The sequence below is a fragment of the Cinclus cinclus genome, chromosome 25 (assembly GCF_963662255.1).
Source record: "Cinclus cinclus chromosome 25, bCinCin1.1, whole genome shotgun sequence".
Classification (NCBI taxonomy): Eukaryota; Metazoa; Chordata; class Aves; order Passeriformes; family Cinclidae; genus Cinclus; species Cinclus cinclus.
The window spans coordinates 7,098,961-7,123,326 of NC_085070.1; the positions used below are offsets into that span (position 1 = coordinate 7,098,961).

General features: G+C 53.1%; 2 protein-coding genes across 2 annotated transcripts; both read right to left on the minus strand.

Moving 5' to 3' along the window:
- Positions 1–6,829: 6,829 nt before the first annotated feature.
- On the minus strand, positions 6,830–11,725 carry REXO2 (RNA exonuclease 2). The gene is made up of 7 exons (XM_062508601.1): positions 11,594–11,725; positions 11,418–11,501; positions 11,053–11,130; positions 9,075–9,186; positions 8,421–8,529; positions 8,146–8,199; positions 6,830–7,255 (listed from the first exon to the last, which is right to left on the minus strand). The coding sequence occupies exons 1-7, from the start codon at positions 11,723–11,725 to the stop codon at positions 7,126–7,128; spliced, it is 699 nt and encodes a 232-aa protein (XP_062364585.1). The 3' UTR covers positions 6,830–7,125.
- Positions 11,726–11,937: 212 nt separating this feature from the next.
- On the minus strand, positions 11,938–14,570 carry RBM7 (RNA binding motif protein 7). Its single transcript, XM_062508708.1, has 5 exons — positions 14,451–14,570; positions 14,113–14,275; positions 13,484–13,586; positions 13,227–13,293; positions 11,938–12,977 (listed from the first exon to the last, which is right to left on the minus strand). The coding sequence occupies exons 1-5, from the start codon at positions 14,544–14,546 to the stop codon at positions 12,582–12,584; spliced, it is 825 nt and encodes a 274-aa protein (XP_062364692.1). The 5' UTR covers positions 14,547–14,570; the 3' UTR covers positions 11,938–12,581.
- Positions 14,571–24,366: the final 9,796 nt, after the last annotated feature.

Here is a 24,366-nt window from a genome sequence, read left to right on the forward strand (position 1 = left end):
CCAGACAGCAGCAGCCGTACCCAGCACACAGACTGGCTGCCAAGAGCTCCCAGGCTCTCTTTTGGCATCCCAACAGGTGGGGAGCGTGTGCAGGATTGCAGCATGACCAGCCCAGACACCACAGCAGGGCTGCTGCTGCTGCTGGGCTATTCCCAAGCTCCATTTCTGCAAGCGAGGCTTGAACCTTGCAGGAATTTGTGTAATTGTCAGGTGACAGCTACGAGGGATGAAGGAGGTCACGTGCACCTGGAAATTTTGGAGTTTCTAACCCAAGGTCAAGGTCTCCTCAAAAGGCTGGGCATCTGCTGCTGCTGGACGAGCTGCTCCAGAGCAGTGACATGCAGCCAGCAGGAAGGTGATGGAGTCAGAGGTTTCACTGGGAAGAGAGGGGGATGAAGATTCAGACCCCTTCTGACTGCAGCCTCTCCCTGAGGCATTTCTTTGTGTCCTTGCTGCCCCTGCCCTCTGCATCCCTGCTGTCCGCTTCTCCCGGGCAGCCAGCATCATGGCATTAAGTGTTTTAACCAGAGCTTTTATAGATTGAGCTCTGGAAATGTGATGTTAACACAGCTACGCAGACAAACACCATTAATATTTCAATACGTGGGTGAGGACAGGGAGAACATCCTTTCCTCCGTAAATAAAACAGGATCACTTGTTTTCTGCTCCAAGACTTGTCGCCTGCCTGAGACAGTAATATTTTAAAGTTGATTGGATCTTAAAATTGTAAGAGGTCCCCAGTGGCCCGACTTTAGGTGGCATTATCAGCTCAGCCATTGTCTCATGAAGCAATCTCCTCTTGAACCATCCTGTGCTCCCTCATCCTTTAAACACGTGCAGCCGGAAGCAGCTCGATTCTCTCCAGCTAAGGCTGGATGGTGATGGTGAGGAATGAAGATGAATATCCTCATGCCTGTGACCTTGGCAGCAGCCAGCCTTGTCCTTGGCACTCGGAGCACCTCTGAAGGTTCCTGTTTGCTTTTTTTCATTCTCCAGGGACAGGCTGACAGTGCTGTCCTTCAGGCTGAAAAACACGTCCAAGGGAAAAGCTGGGGGAGCATGAGGGAGCGAGTGACATCCTGCAGTGCACGAGGGCCAAGCTGGTCCATGCCCTGGGCAGGGAGGAGATGGGGGCAGCTCACTGCCGTGGGCTCTGTGTTCTTGGAGGGAAGCAGCAGCACCAAGCACATCACCCAGCAAGGAGCACCCAGTCCTGCAGAACACAGCAGCATCGTGGTGAACAGCGCCTTCCAGCAGACTCCAAACATCCCAGGGCAACATGATGGCATGATTCTTGCTATTGTGATGGATTAAAACCTGGTCCTGCTGTGGGGAGGACAAAGCAGGGAGTCCTGAGGGAAGGTGAGATGGGAGCCAGGAGCTGCTGTGGTGCTTCAGGGAAGAAAGATGATTTCAGCTGTAGAAGAAAGACTTGGGCTCGTCCCCACAGTGATTAAGTGGGGGTTTACACACTGGAGCTGTAAGGATGATTTCTAGAAAATGGGGATACACAGCTCTGGAAATCAGGAAGAAGAGAAGCAAAGGGAGGAGGTGTGCTGACAGGATTGGCTGAGGGAGTGCTGACAGTGCCATGCCTGCCCAGGAAGAGGGAAATCCTGATGGCATGTGGCTGGGCAGGGGGATAGGGAAAGGCAAAAGGATCCTTAGTGGTTAGGAATGAAAGCAAGACAAATTCAGGCAAGAAATATGGGACAAATTCTTAGCAGCATGGTCATAAAACATGGGAATGGTTTACCTAGGGATGGCAGTGCAGCTTCACAGAGTCTTTAAATCAATACCAGATACCACACGATCTCCAGGCAGAGAGCATCTGCAGTCTTCTGAAGGCTTCCTTTGGGCTACACTACCTCTGCTCTTAATTAGGGTGGGTTTAAAAATTAAAAATCCTACTAGTTGATTTGCCTTTGCAGTGAATTTCCCTGTTGGTTTCCATCTGAGTCCCATGAAACCAGGACTGTGTGTCTGCTGTTCTTATTTCCAGCTTCAGATAATTCTTCCAAAATGCCCTCTTGTACAAATTGAGCCCAATACGTTTGTGCTGTGGTAGCTAGGAGACTGGCAGGAACAGTGCTCCCTGTGATTATCCAAAGCAGTTGTCATGTTATTCTCATTGCTAATGGTATATAATTATGTATTAAGGTTCTCTCCAGGTAGAGCATCTTGGGGCAATTAGAGCACACAGCAGAGGACACGGAAAAGACCCCAAGACAAGTCACTTTGTCCGTCTGGAAAGGGAAATAATTGTCCCAGAACACATTATTCACATTTTTGCTGCCTGACACGAAAGCAGATCCATTGCAGTGAGCCAGGACATGGTGTGGTCAGAACCAGGCAGAGCAGGATCCTTTCTGCACGGTGCTGACTGTGCCTCAGTGCAGGGCATGCAGCACTCCAGGTTGGAGCCCTGCAGCTGTTCATGCCAGGAATGCATTCCCCTCCTTTCCTTTCCTTATTGCCGATTGTTCTGGGTGGGGGGAATATGATTAGCCCTAATTTATCTACTCTGATGATCACAGGCTGGCTCGCATCTTGTACAAGCCCCCTGTGGCACTTGACTGGCCCCCTGTGAGCCTGAGGTGGGAAGAGGATTATCTGTGGATAATCTGTTTCTCCAGGGGCTGTGGAGCTGTGGGCTTGCTGGTACCTTCCACTGGGCCCAGGCAGCTCATCCTCTGCAGAGGCTCACAGACCAAAAACACCATCCCAAACTGCGCTGCTGCCCTGCAACACGGACCCAAGTCGGGGAGAAGGCAGGAGTGACAGCACCAAGGATGTGACACCAATCCCGGGGGGATCAGGGAGGTGGGACCCTTGCCTTCTGTGCTGACACGAGAACTGGGCTTATGCAGATACCCACAGGGGAATTCAGCCAGGGCTTCTCCCTCCTTGTTCCCCCCGGCAACGAAGAACAAAACAATCGAATTCCTGCAGGAAACTCTTCTTTCTTTTGGAAACAAGGGATTACGTCTAGAAGGGTAGCATGTACCCTTCAGACCTCCCTGGGACCGCAGACCCACCCAAGGGAAGCCCGTGGGCTGCGTTCAGCATTCCCACCCTGGCCCTGGTCCCTCCTGGAGCCGCTCCTGCTGCCGCTCCCTCTGCTCGCAGCTCCCGGTGCTTGGGAGACACCTCAAGACCAAGCGCAGCAATGCAGCCATGGCACCGGGGAATGCAGCTCGGAGGGACGGGCTGGGCGGTGTTCTGGGCTGTTAACGAGCTGAGGTTTGAGGGTCAAAGCCTGGGCAGGGGAAGGCAAGGGCATTGCAGATCCACCTGGCAGACACACCTGGCAGGGAACATCCCACGGCCCCTGCTACAAAGGGCAGCTCCTGAGCAGAGCACTGACAATGGGAGCGTGCAACAGGCTGGGAGATTGAGGGGACACGAACACCCCGGGTGAGCAGTGAGGACAGAGGGGAAGCCTTCCACGCTGCTCCCCAGCCCCCAGGGCATGGCTGGGGTCTTACTGCAGATACCACTACAGGCATTTCCCTGCCAGGAAAGGGCTGGGCTTTGCGTGTGTGATGGCACTGGGAATCCAGAGCCACCTTCTCTGTCGTTATGAGGAGTTTTATTCTGACTGGGGGGAACAATGGGAACAAACACCGCAGAGCGCTGGCTGGCGATGAAAGTTTCTCTGAACCAACAGAGATTTGCTTCAAAGGGGCCTGTGAAGAGGTTCCACTTAATCATGAGGCAGAAAGTGCCACGTAACTAATACATGCACACAAATATATACCCATGCATGCAGCCATCCCCCAAAAGACTGGGCACTGCAGAGAGCCAAGCAGATCCTTTGGTGCTACAGCCCTGGCAGCTCATGGGCCAGATGCTACACTGGAGTCACGTTGCTGCCAAGGGGACACGAAACTCAGTTTTATTTTTAACTTGGCTGGAGGGAAAGCGGAAGGAATATCTTAGAGTGGAAGAAGTAGATGAGGACCCTGGAGATCTCAGCTCAGTTCTTGGCTCTGCTACAAATTCCCCATGCGACCTTAAGGAGGTCACTTCATCTCTCCGTGCTTCATTTCCTTTCTGCAAAGTTTGGAGAGCGTGATCCTCCCTCTGCTCTTGTCTGTTGGGTCGGGAGCAGACACAGATTTTATTCCCTTGCAAGGGCAGTGGAGGAGAGCACTCTGTCTGGGGAAGGTGCAGGGCAGAGTTCCCCCCACACTTCCCAGGAAAGAAGATTTTGAAGGTAGACAGCACAACCTGGTTCTAGGAAAGCAGAAGGATTTGCACTCTGTAACCTGCCCTCAGTGCCCAGAGCTGAGGGGTCAGTGGGTGCCACTTGACTCACCAGGTAATTTTCTTTTCCAAAACACGGTGTCTGCTAGGCGCTGCTGCACCATTATCACACCCATTTGTGCTCTTCTCCCGCTGCTGTTAGTGCTGTTAGGGGAATGGATCTCCCTGACTGTCACCTCTCTCTTCCCTGGCATTTGACTGACAGCCCGTGCTCCACTCGTGTCACCGCGCTGCTGCTGGCGGCTCCTCGGGCACGAAGCATTGCTGCAGCACCCTGCAATTTATGGCCATTTGGATCCCATCCATCAGCGGGGAGGCGGCAGACAGACGCATCCCTGATTCCAGAGGCCCCTCCATGCCCGTGGCCTGTGAGGCTCTTCCTCACACTAAGCCTGCTTTGCCCCTGTTCCTCTTCGCTCTGCTCACGCCGCTCCGCTCGCTGTCCTGCTGGAGGGACAGTCCTGGCAGGGATGGGGGTGCCCCATCGCGGGGCCTGGGCGGCTGTGGCGACTTCCTGACAAGTTGTGTTCTACGGAGCAGTCACAGGGTAATCTTGCACGTCCTTGTTTTGTCATTTAGGGCACTTAAAGTGTCACAGAGATTTCACTACCCTAAAAGCTTATCTGTCAGCAGGAGAGACTTATTCCAGTAAAAGGGTATCATCAGCAGCAGTGGGAGGAAAAAAAAAAAAAGACACAAAAATCATGTCTGAAGGTTTTCTATTCCAGGCTCTCTGCAGCCGACCTTGAGGTGATGCAGCTGCACCTGGCAGCTCCCAAGGCCAGTGGGCAGCACTGGCAGCAGTGCCAGGCTGGGCTGGGCAGTGTCCCCAACACGTCCCTGCCACCTCCGAGCACGCAGCAAACCCGAGCAAACTGGGGGGGGGGGGGGGGGGAAATGTTGCTTGAGGGTCACTCTTTCATCCCCTGCCTTGAAAAGGTTGATGCTGTCTATGCTGCAGCTGCCAGAGGAAGTTCTTCTGGCCCATAGTGGTGGAGCCAGCAGCTGTGCCTGGGAGCAGGAGGATTTCTCTAACAAAAAGAGAATGGGAGCAGACCGCACTGAAGTGTAGCATGAACTGGTATTTTTCCTGATTTCTGTGGTTGGCACTCAAATAGTGCAGTGTGGATGGATGGAGAGAATGAGAGGTGCAAGGAAGGGCAGAGGAAAGATGAAGGAGAGAAGGAGGGAAGGAGGGAGGGATAACTGGTTGCTCTTTTTGCCATCGTGGGAGGCTCAAATGGCTCATGTCTGGAAGGAGTTTCCATGGGAAACTCTCCATCCTGGCAGCGACTGGAGCTGTGGGGACTCCCGAGCAGTGAGAACGGGAGCACAAACTCCTTGTGCAGTTCCAGGTTTAATGTGCTGTCAACCACCTCCACTCGGGAGACATCCACAGCGTTAAGGGGTGGAGCCGAGGGCTCCCAGGCACACTCCGTACTTGCCTTTGAGGAACTCTTTGTCCCAAAACAGAATTATTTGTGTCCCTGTATCTGGAACCTGCGTGACTGTGTGATGCTGATGGAGCTTTCAGAGCATGGAAACAACTGGTGCAAATGCTCCTACAGGAGGGAAGGGTGCAAGCCAGGGGGTCCTTGCTGTCCCCTCTCCCCAGCCCCTGCTGCAGGAGCGAGCTTTGTTTCCAGTCCAAAATAACACCTGCTTTGGCGGGGTTTATCTGTGCTCTGCCAAGTGCGTGACAAATCTGTACTAAACTGGAACCTCGAATGATGCCAGCACAGAAAACCAGGAATGCTATTGCATAATACAGGGAAATGAGAAAAAAATCCTCCATGCGGCACCGTTATTTCAGAAGAATAAACAATATTTAAAAATGTATAAACACAGGTGGCATATTTTCCTTAAAAAACGTTTCAAGGAAAACAAAAGCATCTTAACAAGGACTAAAATATGAAAAGCAGAAGTAGGTCAGAAAGAAGTCAAAGAAAGGGAGGAAAACTAACAACATGGGAATTAAAGACAAAGCGGATCCTGGTGGCACGTGGCCGTGATGTGGCTCCAGGGAACTGCTGGGACAAGGATGAACTGTGTGACAAGGGTGAAGCTCAGCTCCAGCACGGCACCATCCCAGGGCCCCAGCAGCTCTACAGGGATGCATCCAAGGCATCTCTGCAGGTGCTGGCTGTGGTGGATAACCCTGTGCAGCGATGTCCCTCAGCTCTGCCCTGCTCCAAGCCTGCCCACACAGAAAACAAACCTCGCTGGAATTGCCAACTTACCTGGGAGTCGGTGACGGAGGAGAGAGACATTTCACAGGCTCATTTATTTGCCCCATTAACCATTTTAATGGCCTCTCTGCAATAACAATCATTCCCAGGGTTGGCAGAGCAGGTGTTCCAACAATCAGCGGGATTGAGAAGCCCTGGATGGCCATTATTATTAATGCCCATAATAAAAACATGCCTGCGAGCCACACACCCCGCTCCATTACACCCTCTGGTTTATGGGCCAGCAGCTCCCGCTCCAGGACAGCCCAGGGGAGGCCAGGAACAGCAGTTCACCTGGCAGCACCAAAGAAAGGCTGTCCAAAACCACCATCTTTCAACTGACTGGTTTTATTGTGTCAAGAAAGAAAGACTGCACCTAAAACCAGGTGCAAGGAGTATCAAACAGCGTGGTTTAGCTAGAACATCAGAACCCGGGCACTGCTGGGGCCCAGCGTGCTGATTCCCCACTCAAACTGAAAAGCAGCAGCAACTCAGGCTTCTGTCTGCATTGAACAGCTGGTAAGAAACAAGGTAACCCAGGGGGCAGCTTCCCAAGAGACTGGCAAACAAAAAAGAACCAGGAGATGCATCTAGTGTGTGCTACGGGCTGGTGTGGCGGGAGGGGAAATCAGCTAGCAGCTTTATCACTCTCCCCGTTCTCAATCAGTTTCCTTTTCTTCTCATCCGTTTTCCTCTTGAAGATGTGGTCTCTGTAGAACTGGAGTTCTTTGATGCTTTCCCTGATGTCATCAAGTGCTCTGAAAGAGAATTAAGGAGGGTTTCAAAGTGCCTGGGTACATCTCCAGCTATGCCCAGATCCTAATGCCACTGAAAATTTCCAGGCTGCAGGAAACCAAACTGATGCACATGAAAGGTGCACCTTCCAGAAATGAAAATAACACTCATTGTCTCAGGGAAGCAATCAAAGTCCAGTGGTGCCAACGTGCCAGGCATATAGATTATCAGTTTATGTCACCCTGGGACAGAGCTGCTGGAAACCAACAGGGTCTAGAGCATCAGCTGTTGAAAACAATTCACTCCAAGGGAAGAGATGAGAGCTCCAGAGAGCTGCCCGGCTCCAGCCAGGGCATGCTCAGGGCTCAGCTCCATGCAGCAGCACATCAACCAAGACTTTGGCCAGACCTCTGCAACTGGTAGCCCTCCTCCTCCTCCTCTGTGGGTACCAGAGCCTCCCTCCTGCCCAGCACGGGCCCATCAGAGCAGAGCCACAGAGATTCCCTGGCTCCTTCCCACTACCTCTGGCACATTCCAAGCTCAGGAAATGGGCAGGAGCAGGACTCTCACCACTCATTGACTGTTCTCCATTTTTTTCTGTGACCACCTCTGCCCAAAAAAAAAGGGCAAATAACCCCCATTAAGTGACAGTTTGCATGGTCAACAAACATGCACTTTGAAGAGCAGAGTGAATCAGAAGAGCTGAGGAAACTTCTGTTTTCTGGATTTTAATAATCCCTTTCCTTACACTATCTAGGCTTCGGACAGGCGAATACAAACATCTGACACGGTGCAGAAGCACACATTCCCCATCTGCATCAGCCAGAGATGCTGGAATTCATAGGGAGCCCCAGATCCTGCTCAGGAAGAGCAGAGTTCTCTGCTCTGTCAGAAGCAGAGCCACAAAGCTCACCTGTGAGAAGCCGCCTTCTTTGGTGCAAACTCGTATTCCTCCGGATACCAGCGCCTGTGAGCAGAAAAACTGCCACTTAAAAAGAAAACTCAGATTCAAAACCATGTCTGGTGGCTGCTGCGGGTTTGTTACACTTGGTGAAGGACTCTTGGTTTCACTGACACCCACAGAAGCCACAGCCCTGCGAGCCCCCTGCTGCTTTCTGCAGAGCCCCAGCATCACAAACGGGCATCCCAGGGGTATTCTTCAAACGCCTTAACCGGGGGAACATTTACCTGCAAAGTTCCTTGACAGTGCTCACATCAATGATCCTGTAATGAAGGTGCCTCATGAACTGCGGCATGTATTTGTCAAGGAATTTCTTATCTGCATGAACAGAGTTACCTACAAAGACACAAACAAGATGTTTCTTCAAAGACACTACAGAGCAACATGGAAACGAGCAGCAGGCGGAGCGAGCTGGGAGAGATCACAGGGGGAGAAAAGCCATTCACAAGCAGCTCATTTATCCCATTTTCTAGCAAATATGATTGTAAAGGTTTGTCAGCTTTTCACTGTAGGATCACACGGGGTTTAATACTAATACCTCTAGTAATTCCTCAGTTACTACTCCCACAATTTGGGTCACACAGATAAATATCAAAGAATTATGCCAACATCAGGTTTTTCGCCAAGTGAAAGTGGCCATTGGAATTAATTTTACTCAGCAGCTGTCCCAAGATCATATATGAAATTCTGAAAGCAGCTCTGGGTAACAGGACACCTGGAAGATCCTTATTCAGCCTTTGGTTGGATACCCAGGGAGGAAAAGGCACAGCGCAGAGCAAGAACACAGTCCTGCCACATGTGCCAGTGTCCCTGCATCCCGCTGGGAGAGCAGGACAGGTGATGTGCTGCAGTTAAGGAGGAAGATGAAGAAGATGCTTCACCTGCGAGAGGACAGAGCCCTGGGGGCGTCTGCTGCCGCACGAAGGACAGGAACTCGTACTCTGCCTGCTGCAGCGAGATCTTACTCTCCTTCACAGCCTTAGTGAGGCCAGACTGCAAGAAAGAGCCAAGTCATAAATCAGAAACACCCTGTCACAGACACTGCCAGGAATGCTACAGTTCTCAAGTAAATGTTTAACTCTGCAGTGAAAGGTCAACCCTCCAAGTGTTGTTTGATCCCCAGGTACCTCCTGAACTGTATCTCAGTTCTCTGGGGCACCCCCAGCCTTTACTCTCCCCAGGGACCTCCTGCTTGGGAAGGAAAACCAAGGCAGGCAAATAGCCCTGACAGCACTGACCTTCCTGTGGGGTTTGGGGTTTTTTCTTTCCATTTTCTGGATTTCTTTGCTCAGAGATCTCTTCAGTTACCAAGATGTGAGGCATTGTTTATCCACCTGCACATTCTTGAGCCAGGAGAGTGCTACATCCCTTTATATCCCTGTTTCAGGAGAGGCACTCACCTCGCCAGCAGGGAGCAGCAGGTACCAGTGAACACAAATAAACAGGATCCTGCCTTCAGGGTTTATCAAGATTCCTATATATCAGGAAAGTTCCTCCCTTCTTTTTTTTTTTTTTCAATAGCTAAATGTCAAATCCTCTCCAAGTGTTCTCAGTGATTTATTTCCATCTGGCTACGCTATATATTTCCACGACTGTGCAGCAAAAATCTACTTGACAGATCCAAGTGGTGGTTAAAAAATTCATTATGTGGCAGCATTTTCATCTATATTCTAATTGCTTCTCTTCTCTTAGTCAATTAAAAATAAGTAGCTCCTCAGGAGCAGCAAGGACGCATGCTACCATCTCCAATTCACTCCCGAGCTGAAGCCAAGCCGGAATCCTCGACTGGAGAAGGGAAAAGCACCCATCACAGTAAATTAATATTCATTTCCCAAACTCTTGCTAATTCTTCCCAGGGAGAGCAAGATGCCGAAGGGGGAAGGGGGGCGGAGTTATGGATGTCTTAAAATTTCAGCCCTTAATTGAAAACTAACTTGAATTTCAATTCATCATCAGGGACTGGAAAATTCATTTGCTCTCTTGCTGCTGGCAAGGAGGAACCTTTCTTTGGTGGCCCAAAGAACTAAAAATAATCTCTTGCTGCAAAAGTGAAGCTTTCAGTGAAAAAATCCACAAGGCTCACAGTGCCGTGGGGACAGGTAAAAGCCCAGTATTTACAGGCCTGTTTAATCCCACATGCACCAGAATCCACAGGAAGAAATCTGTATTTGACTGGCCCTGGACTGTTCTGCACCAATCCTGCATCTGTTCTTACTCAGGCATTCAAGCTTCCCCTTCCCCCAGAAATTATTCTGAATTATTTTATGCAAGACTTCAGCAGGAGGAGGTGTCAGAATTTGAACCCAATCCAGCCTGCACCAAGGCTCCCACAGAGGCAGGAGGCGGCCAGCAGCTCTGTGAGAGAACCAAGGAACCAAACCCCAATGGCCAAGCTCCCACTGGGAGAAAGGAGGCCGAGCCCTTGCCTTGGCAGACGCCAGCCACTGGCACATCCCTGACTGACACGTCCCGTTCTGGTCCCCCTGGCTGCTCCAGCCCTCCCAGGGGAGCCTCACAGCTGCTCCACTCCCAAAACCAGCAAGTAGCTTCCAGCACTGTTCCAAACCATCAGGAACCACGCGGCGAAGCACAGGCTGCTTCAGGCAAGCTGGAAGCTGAAGGCTAAAAATCCCCGAGTGCGCTATGAACTGTGCCACAGATGACTTGTGAGACCTTGGGCAGAACATTCCACACAGGCTCCCCAGTACAAACTGAGGCGGCGTCCCCTGTGTCTCAACCCTCTGCGCACTGCCAAGTGCCCAGCACAGGAGCTGTCCCTGCTCAGGCCGTGCTGCAGCTGATCGCTCGGCATTAATTACACATCACTGCCATCGCGGCCGAGGCACGCTCGGCTTTTACCTTCCCGTGATGCTCCTTGCACCACTCGGACATGCTCTCCAGCAGCTCGTCGGGCTGGTTGATAATCAGGTTCGGGCCCTGTCGGGGACAGGAAAACATAAAGGTAAAGGAAAAAAAAAAAAGAAGTTTAGAAGCGTGTAAAAGTTTAGTGCCGAGCACAGGCAGAGCACGGAGCAGTTCCAGCCTGGGGACACGAAGGGCGGTGTGACGCAGGTCCCCGCGCTCCGCTGCCACCGCCACGCTGCGGGCGCGGAGCGGAGCGGCGGATCCCGGAGCGGCCGGAGCCGGGATCGCCCGGCCTTCCTTTGTTCCAGCATTCCCCGCAAGCGGCGCGGCCCCGCCGGGGTCCCGCCCGGCCCGCTCACCTCGGCCAGCACGTTGAGGTCGCAGTCGGTGATCAGACACGCCATCTCCAGGATCTGGTCCTTCTCCACGTCCAGGCCCGTCATCTGCCAGGGGCGAGCGGCAGCGTCAGCCCGCGCCCCCCGTCCCGTCCGCTCCTTCCCCGCGCCTCCCGCCGCCCCGCGCAGCCGTCCCGCACCTCCAGGTCCACCCAGACCATGCGCTGCCCCATGTCGCCGCCGGCCATGGCCGCCGCCCTCCGCCGGCCCCGCCACAACCGCCCGGCGCAGATCCGCAGGCGGCCCAGGCCGGCGCGGCCGCCGCCCAGCATCGCCGCCGCACTACAGTTCCCGGCGGCCCCCGCGCCGCCGCCCCGCGCTCCGCGGGGGCGGGTGCGCCGCAGGGGCTGCTGGGAGCTGTAGTCCGCGGCAGCCCGGAGCGCTCCTCCCGTCACGGGTCTCACGGAGCAGCTCCGCTGCCCCCGCCTCAAACGTGGATTTTGACCCAGGGGCTTTCCCCAGGGAGACTTTTAATGTTCTCCAAGACAATATAGTAGTATTTTAAATGGACAACGGGGAACTGAAAGAGAGTAGGTTTGGATCACATATTACGAAAAAGGTCTTTACTGTGAAGGTGCTTAGGCACTGTAAGAAGTTACCCAGGGAAATGGTGGATGCTCCATCACTGGAAGCATTCAAGGCCAGGTTGGACGGGGCTCTCAGCAGCCTGGTCGAGTGGAAGGTGTCCCTGCCTCTGGCAGGGGGGTGGAGTGAGGTGGTCTTTAAGGTACCTACCAACCCAGACCATTGTGTGATTTCTATGACTGTATAAAAAACATGAGGAATGTTGCAGATGCCAAGCAGCATCTGTCCCACAAAATGCTAAACCCTTCCATCTAACACAGATGTTCTTTTCTCCTAAAAAAATTCTAACAGCACTTCTCTCTGACACAAGGACAGGGTGGTGGTTTCTCCAACACTTCACTCTGGCTTTTTTTACCCTATGTAAAAGCCCTGAAGTGTGAGTTAACACATTTAATACTGAGACCAGAGTTTGGCAGGACTGCACCGCTGGTATTTTTACAAACACTAAAAGGTGACTTCACTGTTTTTTTTTGTTTCGGGGGAGGGGGGTTTATACATGTACTCTGTGAGAAACAGGTCACGTTCGCTTTGCCCTCGAGTCCATCAGTGCCGCGCCGAGTGCCACTTGGCTTCTCTGTAGCTCTCCCTGCGGTGCTCGTAGCTCCAGCTGTCCCGGTGCCTGTCGTCATAGTGCTCCTCACGGCCGCCCCGGTAGTGGTGCTCGGCCTCGTGGCCCCTCTCATCGAAGCCGTACTCCTCCCGCTTGCCCCGGCCGTAGTCGGGGCCGCAGTCCCCGAAGCGCTCGCGGCCGAAGTGGCGGCTGTCCGGGGGGTAGGGGTGGCCGCCCAGCCGGCCCTTGCGCGGTGCCGGCCCCTCGGGGCGCCGCGGCCCCGGGGAGCTGGGCAGGCCGTGGAAGGAGTGCGGGTAGCCAGCGGGGGGGAAGCCGGGCTGCTCGTATTTCCCCCCAAACTGGGGCTGCTGCCGAGCCGCGCTGTTCATCTGCAAGGGAAAGAGGGAAAGGGATGCTCGGTTTGGTACATTCACTGCCCGCTGGGGTGCTTGAACCACTGGGCCGGCCTCTAACTCACACTTTGATAGCAGAAGGGAACAGATACATTGCTTCACCCACATCCCAGAGCCCTCCCAGCTGGCCCCTTCTCTACCAGGAGCTTCAAATTGTCTGGAATTGTCATTTCTGCACCCCAAAGTATATTCCCACGACCTGTGCCTGTGAGTGTGTGCACATACCACCGCTTGTCTCTGCAGGCTTGACTGGAACCCCGGAGTGGCCATGCCATCTGGAACCCTCTCATACCTGCAGGGAAAACAGATCAGGAGTTTCAGCCTTAAACACACAACTGCTGCAGTCCAAAGGGCATCTGCATCCCACTGGTGTTCCCTCCACAGGAAAGAAACACCAAACTGCACCTGGAAGCAGCCAGGAACACGATGAACCATGCAATGTCTATCTCCATTCCACACTCCTGTGCTGATGAGACTCGTACCTGCTGCAGTTGGATGCTGGATGAGGCATCCCAGGAGGGTTGGTGCCAGCAGCTCCGAGCTGGGAACAGGATGGATTGATATCCTGGGCTGCATGACTGCTCCCTGCGGAGAGACAAATATTTTAGGAGACCCACAAATACCAGTTAAGGAACTCAGGTGTGAAGTGAACTTGCAGAAAATCAATACATTTTGAATTGGCTCTCAAGTTTTGCCAGCGATCTGCAAAAGCACAAGGCCCAGTCACCAAAATAAAGTACTGCAACTATCTTAATTCCCACCAGAAAGGGCAGAGATCTAGTAGCCAACGTGCCTCATTTAACAACTATTAGATGCAAACTTTAATGCTCGTGTGGTAATTTATAACGGATCTTAGAGGTGCTGCAGGAATAACCAGTAATACCTCAAAGAGAAAGCTCAGCTAAGGGATGACACCGGACATGAGGGACAGAAGGTCCCTGGTGGAAGCACCGGGACAGGAGGGTGCGAGGGCAGCACAGCTGGCAGATGAGGGACCCCTTGGTGAGAGGCTCCAGCAATTTACCCGGGTAACTACGATTCTGCTACGGGCTAGGGCAGGTGAGAGCAGTTCACTTTCCCTCCAGAAGACCGGTGAAGGTGTCTCTGGTACCTGATCGGAACTGGATGCGCATGGGCCGCCCGTACAGCTTGATCCCGTTGAGCAACCGCAGCCCGTACGGCACCGACTCCTCGTGTTTGAAATTGACGAAGGCGAACTGCTTGGGCCGTCCGTCCCGGTCCTTCGGGATCTTCACGGTGATCACGGGGCCCGCCTGCAGCGGGAGCCAAGAGTTCAGCAAACAGCGGGAGGGAGCGGCCGCCGCCGAGCACGTGCGCCCCGCCGAACGCTGTCCCGCGGCGGCCGCCGTAGCCCCGCCGGCCATGGCGGCCGCGGCCTCCCCCGCCGCGCCCTTCCCCGGTACACACAGCGCGGGCGCCGGGCGGTACCTGGTGGAAGAGCTCGAAGATGAGCTCCTCGGTGACCTTGGGGTCCAGGTTCCCCACGAAGAGCGTCCGGTTCGCCTCAGCAGCCGCTGCCCCCATGGCCCCGCCGAGATCTGAACTAGCGCGCTCGCAGCGGCTGCGCCCCCCGCGGCGTTCGGCGTGACGTCACCGCGGCGGAGCGTGCCTGCAGGACACGCCCCTTCCGGCGGGGGCGGGGCCAGGGGACGGGAATGGGGACGGGAATAGGAACGGGGTAATGGGGAACGGGGTAGTGGGGAACGGGAATAGGAACGGGGTAATGGGGAACGGGGTAGTGGGGAACGGGAATAGGAACGGGAATAGGAGAAGGGCAATGGGGAACAGGAATAGGAACCAGACAATGGGGAGCGGAAACAGGAATAGAGCCCGACACGGGAAAGGGAACGTGGACAGCACCGGAGCTTCGTCAGCACCGGCTCAGCGGCAGCTGCGGGTGCAGAACCCGGGTGGGGCCGGCAGAGCCCAGGGCATTCACTCATGACCTGTAATTAACCAATAACGGGCAGTTAAATAATAATAAATAAATAATATTTTGTATATTTATTATTTATATAATATATACAATATAATATGTATATTTATATCTATTGTTTATTACATTTATTATAATAAATAAAGACCCTGTTTGCCGTAAGGGAGTCATTTACGCATCGCGTGCAGCGTCCCGCTGTCGCGACAGCGCACCCCTGTCACGAGCCTGCAGCCAGGTCGTGCCCCTTGGCCGCCGGTGCCGAGGTTTCTCCGGGGGCTCCAAGCCTGCTCCCGTGGCTGGATCCCGTGGGAGTGGGTGGGCACCAGCTTTCCCAGGGATTTCACTTCTCCGAGGGCTTTGCAAAGCATCCTTGGCTCTCCCCAGCCGCTGCAGTCCCCTGGGTATCCCAGAAGATGCTGGATGTAAAACGGGTGTTCTCCATCTGGAAAAAGTTTGAGAGGGGCAGTTGAGTCTTCATTTTTCATTAGATGCCCACACGTTGCAGCAGATCCGATTTCCTTGTTAATTGGGTGCTGTTCATTTTCTCCACTTCATTACTTGCCGCCGCACCTAGAATTTATATCCATTTGGTTTAATCGCGTTTGCCTGGTTAAATTCCAAACAGTCACTCGTTCAGAAAGGGAATTATTACCTCGCTTTGCCAGGACTTCCACTTTGCCTTAATTTCCCTGGAGCCTCGTTTACTTTGCTCTGCCTGTTCTCCCTCCCTGGGTCCCCCGGGCCCAGCTGGGAGCGTGTGGTGCCTGTGCTACCGTGGCTTGTCCCTGGCCAGGGGCCTGGTGAGTTCAGGTATTGCCTGGCACAGCCTCGCCCAGCCCAGGCTTGAAAAATGCACAGTGAGAGAACAGGAACCGCTTCAGATGCTCCAGGGGTGCTCTTGGAGTTTGTTGTGCTTGTTCGTGTTGCTATTTTGTGCCCTTTTTGCTCTTCAAAGGAGCCAAGTGGAAAAATAGAAACTTTGCTTTGGGATAAAAAGCCCATTCTTTGGCTGCCTGTTTTCACTCTTAATGCTCAGGCACTTGGAAATACTGCTGAGATTTCAACCAATTCCACTTGCTAGTTTCAACTATAGGTTTGGTGGTTCATTTTTTTGGGGAGTTTGTTGGGGGGGGGGTTGTTCGCTTTTTTATGTATTTTTATAATTGTACCCTGAGCGGCACGGAGGGGAGTCTGGGGGGTTTGTTTGCTTTTTTTACGTATTTTTTATAACGGTACCCTGAGCAGCACGGAGGGGATGCGGTGGTGGCAGCTCCTTCGCTGTCACTGCCACAAAGAGGCAGCAGAGTCCCGCACTTCTCGCACTGGCAGGTTCCCCGCAGCAGCTCGTCCTCCTCCCACTCGCCCAGCTGGAGCCGAAATGATCAAACAGTTTTAGGCTCATTACCGACTCCGAATCTATATAATTGGCCTTTGCTTTTTTTAAGGATCCATCGTTAGAAGTGACAGCAGAGGAGCTGCCGCATCATCGTCAAACTAATAAGTGCGAGTGTAGATCCAAGGTGCATTTGCTTTACAAAACCCCTCACTGAGCCAGACCTGCCACTGCCAAGCCCTCTGCTGAGCGTGTGAGCCGTAAAAAGGACGTCGGCTAGAAAGATGAACATGGTAAAGAGGTTTTCTTCTGACAGCAAAGCCAACAATCAGTGCTCCCTGCTACTGCAGCGCTGGGACATGGGGCCCTGCAAGAGCCTTGCTGGCCAGGCAAGCTGGCCCAGGGGCATTTGCCAGTGCAGAGCTTAGCTTTCAGTCCTTAGAGCCTGATTTTGTTCACTGAACGACATGATCTGGAAATAAAAGCACAAACTGTCAGCACCCAGAGGCCGCTGAGCAGGAGTGGAGGAGCATCTCGGAGCTGGCATTTGCTGCCCTCACTGTCAGGCTGCCACTGCCTGGTCCTGGGAATCACAGATTCATAGGATGTCCTGGGATCAGCCTGCCATGGGCAGGAACACCTTCCACCAGGTCAGGCTGCTCCAGGCCCCATCCAACCTGGCCTTGGACACCTCCAGGGATGGGGCAGCCACAGCTTCTCTGGGAAAACTGTACCAGGGCCTCAGCACCCCCACAGAGAAAGATATCTTCCTAATACCTGATCAAAACCTCCTCTGTCAGTGTGAAGCCTTTCTCCCTTGTCCTCTCACTTCAAGCTGTGAAGAGTAAAAACTCTAAATGGGCTCCCTTCAGGCACTAGAAGGCCACGATCAGGTCAGCCCAAGGAGCCAGCCCCTGGTCTCGTGGCAGCCCCCAGAATGGCTCTGACACTGCAGCTTCCCAGCTCCACGAGAGCCTGGCTCCAGACGTCTGATTTCCATTTCCCCCCGTACTCTTATTTCAAAGTGTGTGATTAGGGCTGCGCCATCTCCATTGTCATCTCCACCTAAGTGCTGCTCTGATGGGTGGAAACAGCATCTCGATGTTTACAGTGAGGAATACATGGCTCTGCTTTCCTGGATATTGCACAAAATCTGCCACTGCGGGGAGGAAAAACCACAGGGAAAACAAGCAGCACCTGCAGAAGTCTGGGGAGGGAGGAGAGGAGCTCTCCCAGAGTGTGGGGGAACACCTTGGCCTCATCCCCTCACCTGTGCAGCAGTTGGGAGATTATAAAGGGCAGAGAGAGCTGGGGGGGGGGGGGGGGTGGTATTTTGGTGTTTGCAGCACCTCAGGGCATTGCTGGGTTAGGCTCTGCATGAGCACAGCTCCTGCTGGTGTCCCAGAGGAGGTTTGGAGCTCCAGCTCGTGCGGTGGACACTGGCCTGGGGAGGTGCTCTAAGGATGGGTGTCCTTTGAGGGCACCACTGGGTGCTGGTGCTTCTTGGTGGGTGGGGGGGGTTGGTTGAAGGTGGCTGGTTGTTTTGGTTGTTGTAGAAAGCATTTTGAGTTTTCCCCTGTATTTCTGTGGTCAGAAATACTGTGCTTCGAGGGTCCTGTCAGAGGAATCCACCCACTGCTGTGCCCTTTCCTCCCAGGGACAGATGTTTGGCTGAGTCTCTGTCACATGGGCATCGATGGGATCTTCGTTAAATGATACATAATTAACAACTGCCCATGCTGCTCCCTGCCCCAGGTCTTGCTCTGCCCACAGAGGGGAGCAGGAGCAGCCCAGTGTCAGGAACAAAAGGCAGCTTTTCTCCACGTGGTATAGAGGATCCCAAACAAAAGGTTCCCATTCCCTGCACTCCTCTCCTCACTTCTCACTCTCCTTTCTCTGCTCCCACTCTTCGACAGGGATTTAAGCCATTCTTTTCTCTGGGCTGCAACAAGAAAGTAGCAATTAACTATTATAAGGCTGTTTTATAGTTCTGTGCAAACCCTTTCCATCCACTCTGCTTTAAATGGGTACATCTTTTATTCCCAGTTTTCGGGAGTGTAAAACTTTACAGCATTTGCTGCAAACCTTCATACTTTGCTTTGCAGTTTATTGCTCCCTCTGCGGATATATCTCACTCATAAATATGGCTTCCAGTTTCAGTACTTGACTAGGAGATGCAGTGCCTCAGAGTGGTTCCATTAATGGGGCTTTGCCTACACATCATGGTCTGATTCATCCCAAACCCGTGTCCTTCCTGTGCCCAAAGGTGCAGAGCTCTGTAGAAGACCCTGGCAGCCCCAGGTCACTCAGCCAGGGCATTCCAGTGCCAGCTACACATCCCTGTGGCTTTGGGAGGTGTGGAAGGTGGAGAGCTAGCTCAGTGTGAGCTGGGGCTCTGCTGGGGTGGCTTTGGGCACTGCCATTGAGGAGCCTTGGAGCAAAGGCTGTCTTCGGTGCAGGGTTTCCTCTCCTGTGGATTGTTTACAGGTTATTCATAAAAACCTTTTTTTTCCTCTGATTAGCATGGACTCTCTCTGCTCTCCCTATACTAAGAGGGACAAATGAAGAGGTTGAATGTTGAGGCTCCTGTGGGTTTAGGCCTGACATGACTGTGTTGTTTCTCACCACCCCGTGGTTTTCATTTCCATGGGAATATTGAGGAGCTCTTTTACCCTACTGCCCATTTTTCAGAACATTTATGATATGTCCTGTGCTTGACACAGGCTCAGGTGTCCATGAACAGAGCCAAGTAGGTTTGTGGACACAAATGCCAGTGCCTTTGTTCTTCAGCAGCCAAGACAAAAGCTGGAGGTGAGGGCAAAGCAGGGTTCTTTGTGCTGCTGGTGCTGCCAGGGCTCTGGGAAGGGGACAGGGCACTTGGAACCCCTGCACTGGTGGTGGCAGGGGAGGAGTGGGGGCTCCTGCTGCAGACCCAACCAGCTGCCATTGTTCAGGGATTGTCATGACACAAAGGATTCGGAAAGGTGTGGGATATTAAGTGCAGCTTTCAGACCCCTGCATCCTACATGGTAATTTCCTTGCATTACAGCGATGGCGGCTTTAAAACCTCCCTCCTCCCGTCCCCTTTAACAAAACAGAAAAGCATTTAGGGCTGATTTGTTTGGAGTCCAGAATGGCAGTGATTACAGCAGTGCCGTGCATTTGGGGTAAATGGAGTGATACTGGTGTAAGAATGACCTCTGCTGAAAGGGTGGCACAGGGTGGGGGCTGCTGTTTATCCTGCCCTGGGAGTGCCCTGCCCCGTTACAAAAAGCAGGGTGCTTTGTCTCATCCCTTTGAGCATCTCACCACTGCATTAAAGCTGCTTTTCCAGGGGAAAATAAAATCTATTCTAAAGAGCCTTGGGGGCCTGTGTCCATCCCCACAGCGGGCTGGAGCTCCCCTCAGCACTGGAGCAGGGCAGCAGGGCGGGCACACGCTGGCAGAGCTGACTCAGGATGGTTTATGGCACCATTTGCCAGGGCCCGTACCTGCCGACAAGGCTCCAAATGTCAGAGCTGGGCGAGGGAACAGGTGGGCTCTGTGCGTCTCTGGGGCCCCTCTAATTCACAGGTGATAAATTAATGACAGGAACAGGGACAAAGTCCTATTCTGGGTGCAGGTGACTGAGCAATTCCCTTCAGCAGCGGGAGGGAGGGAGACCTGCCGCTGTCAGGCTGCCTTTGATTGTGTTGTCTGAGCCAGCCTTAAAGGTAGCCCATGCTCGAGACCGGCTTTGCTCCTGTTCAGGGCTCTGGAAGCAGTGGCAAGTCTCGCTTAAAATAATGAGCACCTCTGCTAATTACCTGAGGCTTCCTCTTTGAACTGCAGGCTGTCGCTTACATCATCCCCATAAAGGAACCGAAGGTTTCCTTCAACCCCGGAGAGACGGGAGATGTTCAGATCTAATGACATCAGCCCCGTCAGGAAAGGATGTAAACTGTTTGCTCCCACACAGACCCGGTGCTTGTGCCAGGCGTGGGGCAGGAGGAGGTGCTGGCAGGGCGTGGGGTGTTCCTCGGCTCCCTCCCGATATTCACCCGTGTCCCAGCTGCCTCCAGGAAGGAGAGCTGGCTCTGTGCAGGAGGGAAAGGATGGGTGTGGGGTGCTTTCGTAGGGAACAGGGCCGAGAATAGTGGGGAGAAAAGAGAAGTACAGGAGTAGTACCATATTCAACAAGCTGCACAACAAGCTGTCGTCCACGGACCCTGTATCAGCACGGTTACGGATTTGTCTGTGCCGTCTTTACAGAATTCCCGAGGGACTGTGACCTGGGAGCCGTGACCGGCGGCGGGTGGGAGAGGCAGCGGGGCTAGTGCGAGCTGTGCCGGGCTCTCTGTCGCCTCTAGGAAGCACTCTGACCTCAGGGAAATGCTGCTTCGCTCCCCGAAACGGGGAGCATCGCTCCGAGCAGGGCTGCGACGGTGCGCAGCATCGTTAGGCTCGGCAAAGTGCATTTTTTGGAGAGCCTTGGCTTTGGAGTGGGCGAGAAGTGAGGTCGAGGGATGCCAGCATGGCAGAGCTTGGGACTCGGCAGTTTTCTGTCAGCTCAAAGGAGAAGGTTCTGGGAAATGCCCCGTGGGGATGCACCAGTCTGGTCCCGCAGCCGGAACCCCTTTCTGTGCAGGGGCTCGCTCCGAAATGGGGCCGAGGGGAATGTCAGCCTCGGAGGATGTGGTTAGAGACGGGAGCGCGGTGCCTGGAGAGGCTGGCTCGTTCAGGAGCCGCTCTGGGCTCTGCTCACGGAGCCCCTGGCCCTGCAGAAGTGCGGCAGAGATGAGGCTGCGCCCCGGCCCGTGCAGATGGCGAGGAGATAAACGACACCATCTCCGTACTGTAGTGGCTCGGCCGTAATTCCTGAAAGACATTTATTGGAGGCAGCCTTCCCTTTTTCAGGGCTATGACTCCTCGGGCAGGGGGAATTGCGATGGGGAAGGTGGAAAGTGCAACCCGGCGTTACTGATGAGACCGGTGCCCAAACCCCCATCCATTCCTCTCCTCCAATTTTCTCCTCTGACAATTTATAGGTTGGTTTGATGCTTGAATAGCTGAGTCTCTGTAGTAATATGTATTCTCTGTAAGTATTCCCCGCTGTGGCATATCCTAAGAGAACTCCATCAAATAATTATCTTCCCTTTTATTTATTCACAGTCTTTTCACTCGATCTGCATCACGATAAAATATTCCAATGGCTTCCTCTTAGCACTGAGCCTTCCCCAGATTGTAAAGTGTATTTATGTACAGTATTAAATCCGCCCTGCACCGCTCTTTATCTCGCCACTCTGCCCGTTCTGCTGGCCCTGGCCACCCCCTGCCCTGATTCCCTGTGCCCCCGTGGCACGCACAGAGCCTGTGCCACCTGCCCGAAGCCCAGGGCAGGAGAGGTCCGCAGGCGGCCACGGACCCAGCCGCAGCGGGTGCCAGGGGATGGAGAGGGGCAGCCCCACCGGGGAAGCATCCAGCCGGGATGTCTCTGCCTGGCAGAGCCGGGCTGCAGCGGCAGGACGTGACTGCAGGGCAGCCGAGCGCAATCAGAGCAGGCGAGAAACCAATAACCTCCTCTGGCCACTCCGGAGGTGCTGCGGAGCAGCGCTGCTCTCCTCCAAGCACTCCGCGTGTCTCCCTGTGGGGCCGGTGGCCTCTGGGGAACGATGAATCCCTAAAATGGGGCTGCCAGCCAGGGGCGGCTTTTCCTACAGGAAGAGGTTGTTTCAGGGGATGATGTGCGGAGTCTGAGCGAAGGTTTCTGATGCTGACGAGTACTTGGAGCACCCTCAGAGAAAGTGCAGGCATGCTGCAGCACAGCTCTGACCTGTGGCAAGGGACATCCTTTCTCCACGGGATAGCAGGTCCATGTTTGCAACTGGAAGTTTGAAAACAGCCCTGCCAGGACCGATATATCCTCCTTGTCTTTCTGTTGATTTCTGCGTGCTGCGCAGCAGCCTAACAGGGAATGCTTGGTGTTGTGCTTGCTGCTTTAAAAGACCCCACAAAGGACCAGTGGCCTCTAGCACTCCCCAGGATGCGGGGGCAGCATCTTGACATCTCTGCGGGTTTGGTTCATCCCAGGGTGCTCTGGACTGAAGGGGCTCTTGTGGTCACATTCACAGTCTGCAGCAGTTCCAGGGATTCTGTTAGGCCAGAAGAGCTCTTCTGCCCTCTGAGGGCTGAGGGAGTAAAAGTGAGTTTAACTGTGTTTTTAGGTTTGCTTATGCTGCTCTGCGCACAGGAGCATTTCCTGGGAGCCATGAGGCAGTGGCAGCACCAGCACTTTGTGCCATGCTGTGACACCATGACATGGGAACAGCAGTTATTTGGTTGGTCACAGAGAAACAGCAGTGGCCATTCAAAACTGTGGGTTTTCTTCCCAGCTTTGCCCACAGCCAGTTTAGCTGGTAAGCAGATGGGCCAGGGAAAGGGATGTTTTCCAGAAGAGGAAGATGCCAGAGGAGAGGACCAGTCATGGTGAAGATGATGACCATGATGCTCCAACTCACTTGGCTCTGGTCCCTCTTCAGAGTGGCATCCCCTACACTCCTGGAGAGCCAAGTTCCCCAGCAAGGGTTAACAGACTGTATAAAATTGATTGCGATTTTAGTAATTCAGTATAATCACAGTCTACCAGCAGGTTGCTTTTCCAGCAGGAGGGTTTGGAATTATTTTCTGGAGTTTGCAATATAGAACTTAAATTAAGCCTCAGAAGTCAGAGGAGCTCTGCTGCATCTCTAATGTGGTGCTAAATTCTCAGCAGCACATTCCCTGTATTAAAGCCTTTGCTGGCAATTAGGTTCATTAACTATCACAATACCTTATTTATTACTCGGCATGCCATATGGTTTCCCAGCTAAAGAATGGCACCCGTTCTAGCACAGACCATTTGGCATCATAAAGATGTTAACAAATAATGTTATGGCTCTCAAGGGCAAAAGGGCTCGCCGGGCTGCAGGTCTGCACGGCAGGAGAGAATATGAAAACATTTTTCTTCTATGGCAAAATAAAGAATTCCTTGAGACAGAAGTATTCAAAGACTATCCCACTTGCATCACGCAAATGGGAGTTTTATACATGCCCATAATGGTTCTGTCAATATTTGCAGCAGGCAGCATGCTCACTCATCTCCTTCCCTTCCCCTCTCTCCCTCCGAGCACGGACAGTGTTGGAGCAGTGACAGGAAGGACCCACCTCCATCTAATCGTGCTGCATTTATGCCTCTTGACTTTTATTTCTTCTGATGGCACCGGCTCTTTGGTGTATGCAACTCCTGGGGACAGGATTAATTATCCAGCACTATCCTTTGCTACTGTCCAAACTCCAGCACTGGGCACTGCAGCGAGGCACCCGCGTGCCAGTGAGTGTCCAGCATCGACTGCTGCTCTGCAGAGAGTGTGTGTGTAGGGGCTGTGTGTAGGGGCTGAGCTTCAGAAACAGCTTGTTGGGACCCCAATGGCAGAACGTGAAGTTAGGTGTACTGACCCAAAAAGGGGAAAATCCTAGTTGTAGTTAGTTTAGTGTTCTTGGGAGGAGATCAGGTCCTGTTACAGCCCAGGCTGTGAGCGTTATGTCGGGGATGCCACGCTCGGTTCCTATTTCCAGCAGGATTAGGATTACAAGAGACAGGGACAGCATTTCAGGTCACAGGGACTCAGACTGTCTCTTCTTGGGTACTGTGTGGTCAACAAGGAAAAAAATAAACTGTTCTGTGAGTGGATTCTCCTAGAATAAATGTGTCCAAAGGGCAATTTTGGCGAAGTGCAACTTAAATCAGAGTAGTACTGAAAGAACAGATTAAACCTGTTTGTGATCCTGTTACAGTATCCCTTGACAACTTCCGAATTTCCACAAATGGGTCAGAAAGATGAATCTGAGGTACAAATAGCACTGCTGCCATATTTCCTAGGCAATTCTCACTTGGTGCCTAGGTGAGGTTGTTTCCTGGATCCTGCTCTTTGTTAATTCCTGGATCAGCTTTCTGATTTGCAGGAAGACAACTCTTCCAGCATGTGAGTTGAAGATTGGCTCTGTGCTCCTGCACATGGGCTCTGGTGGTCTGTGCACAGGTAGCCCAGGTAGCTGCA

What these genes read in the sequence shown, in the direction of transcription:
- REXO2 (XM_062508601.1), bottom strand. Translation starts at nt 11,725, where the DNA reads ATGCTGGGCGGCGGCCGCGCCGGCCTGGGCCGCCTGCGGATCTGCGCC. An exon ending in GCAAGGAGCATCACGGGAAG is followed by an intron (nt 9,187 to 11,052) that starts GTAAAAGCCGAG and finishes TCTTTCTTGCAG; the next exon opens with TCTGGCCTCACTAAGGCTGT. An exon ending in ACTGTCAAGGAACTTTGCAG is followed by an intron (nt 8,200 to 8,420) that starts GTAAATGTTCCC and finishes TTCTGCTCACAG; the next exon opens with GCGCTGGTATCCGGAGGAAT.
- RBM7 (XM_062508708.1), bottom strand. Translation starts at nt 14,546, where the DNA reads ATGGGGGCAGCGGCTGCTGAGGCGAACCGGACGCTCTTCGTGGGGAAC. An exon ending in GCGCATCCAGTTCCGATCAG is followed by an intron (nt 13,587 to 14,112) that starts GTACCAGAGACA and finishes GTCTCTCCGCAG; the next exon opens with GGAGCAGTCATGCAGCCCAG. An exon ending in GCCTGCAGAGACAAGCGGTG is followed by an intron (nt 12,978 to 13,226) that starts GTATGTGCACAC and finishes TTTCCCTTGCAG; the next exon opens with ATGAACAGCGCGGCTCGGCA.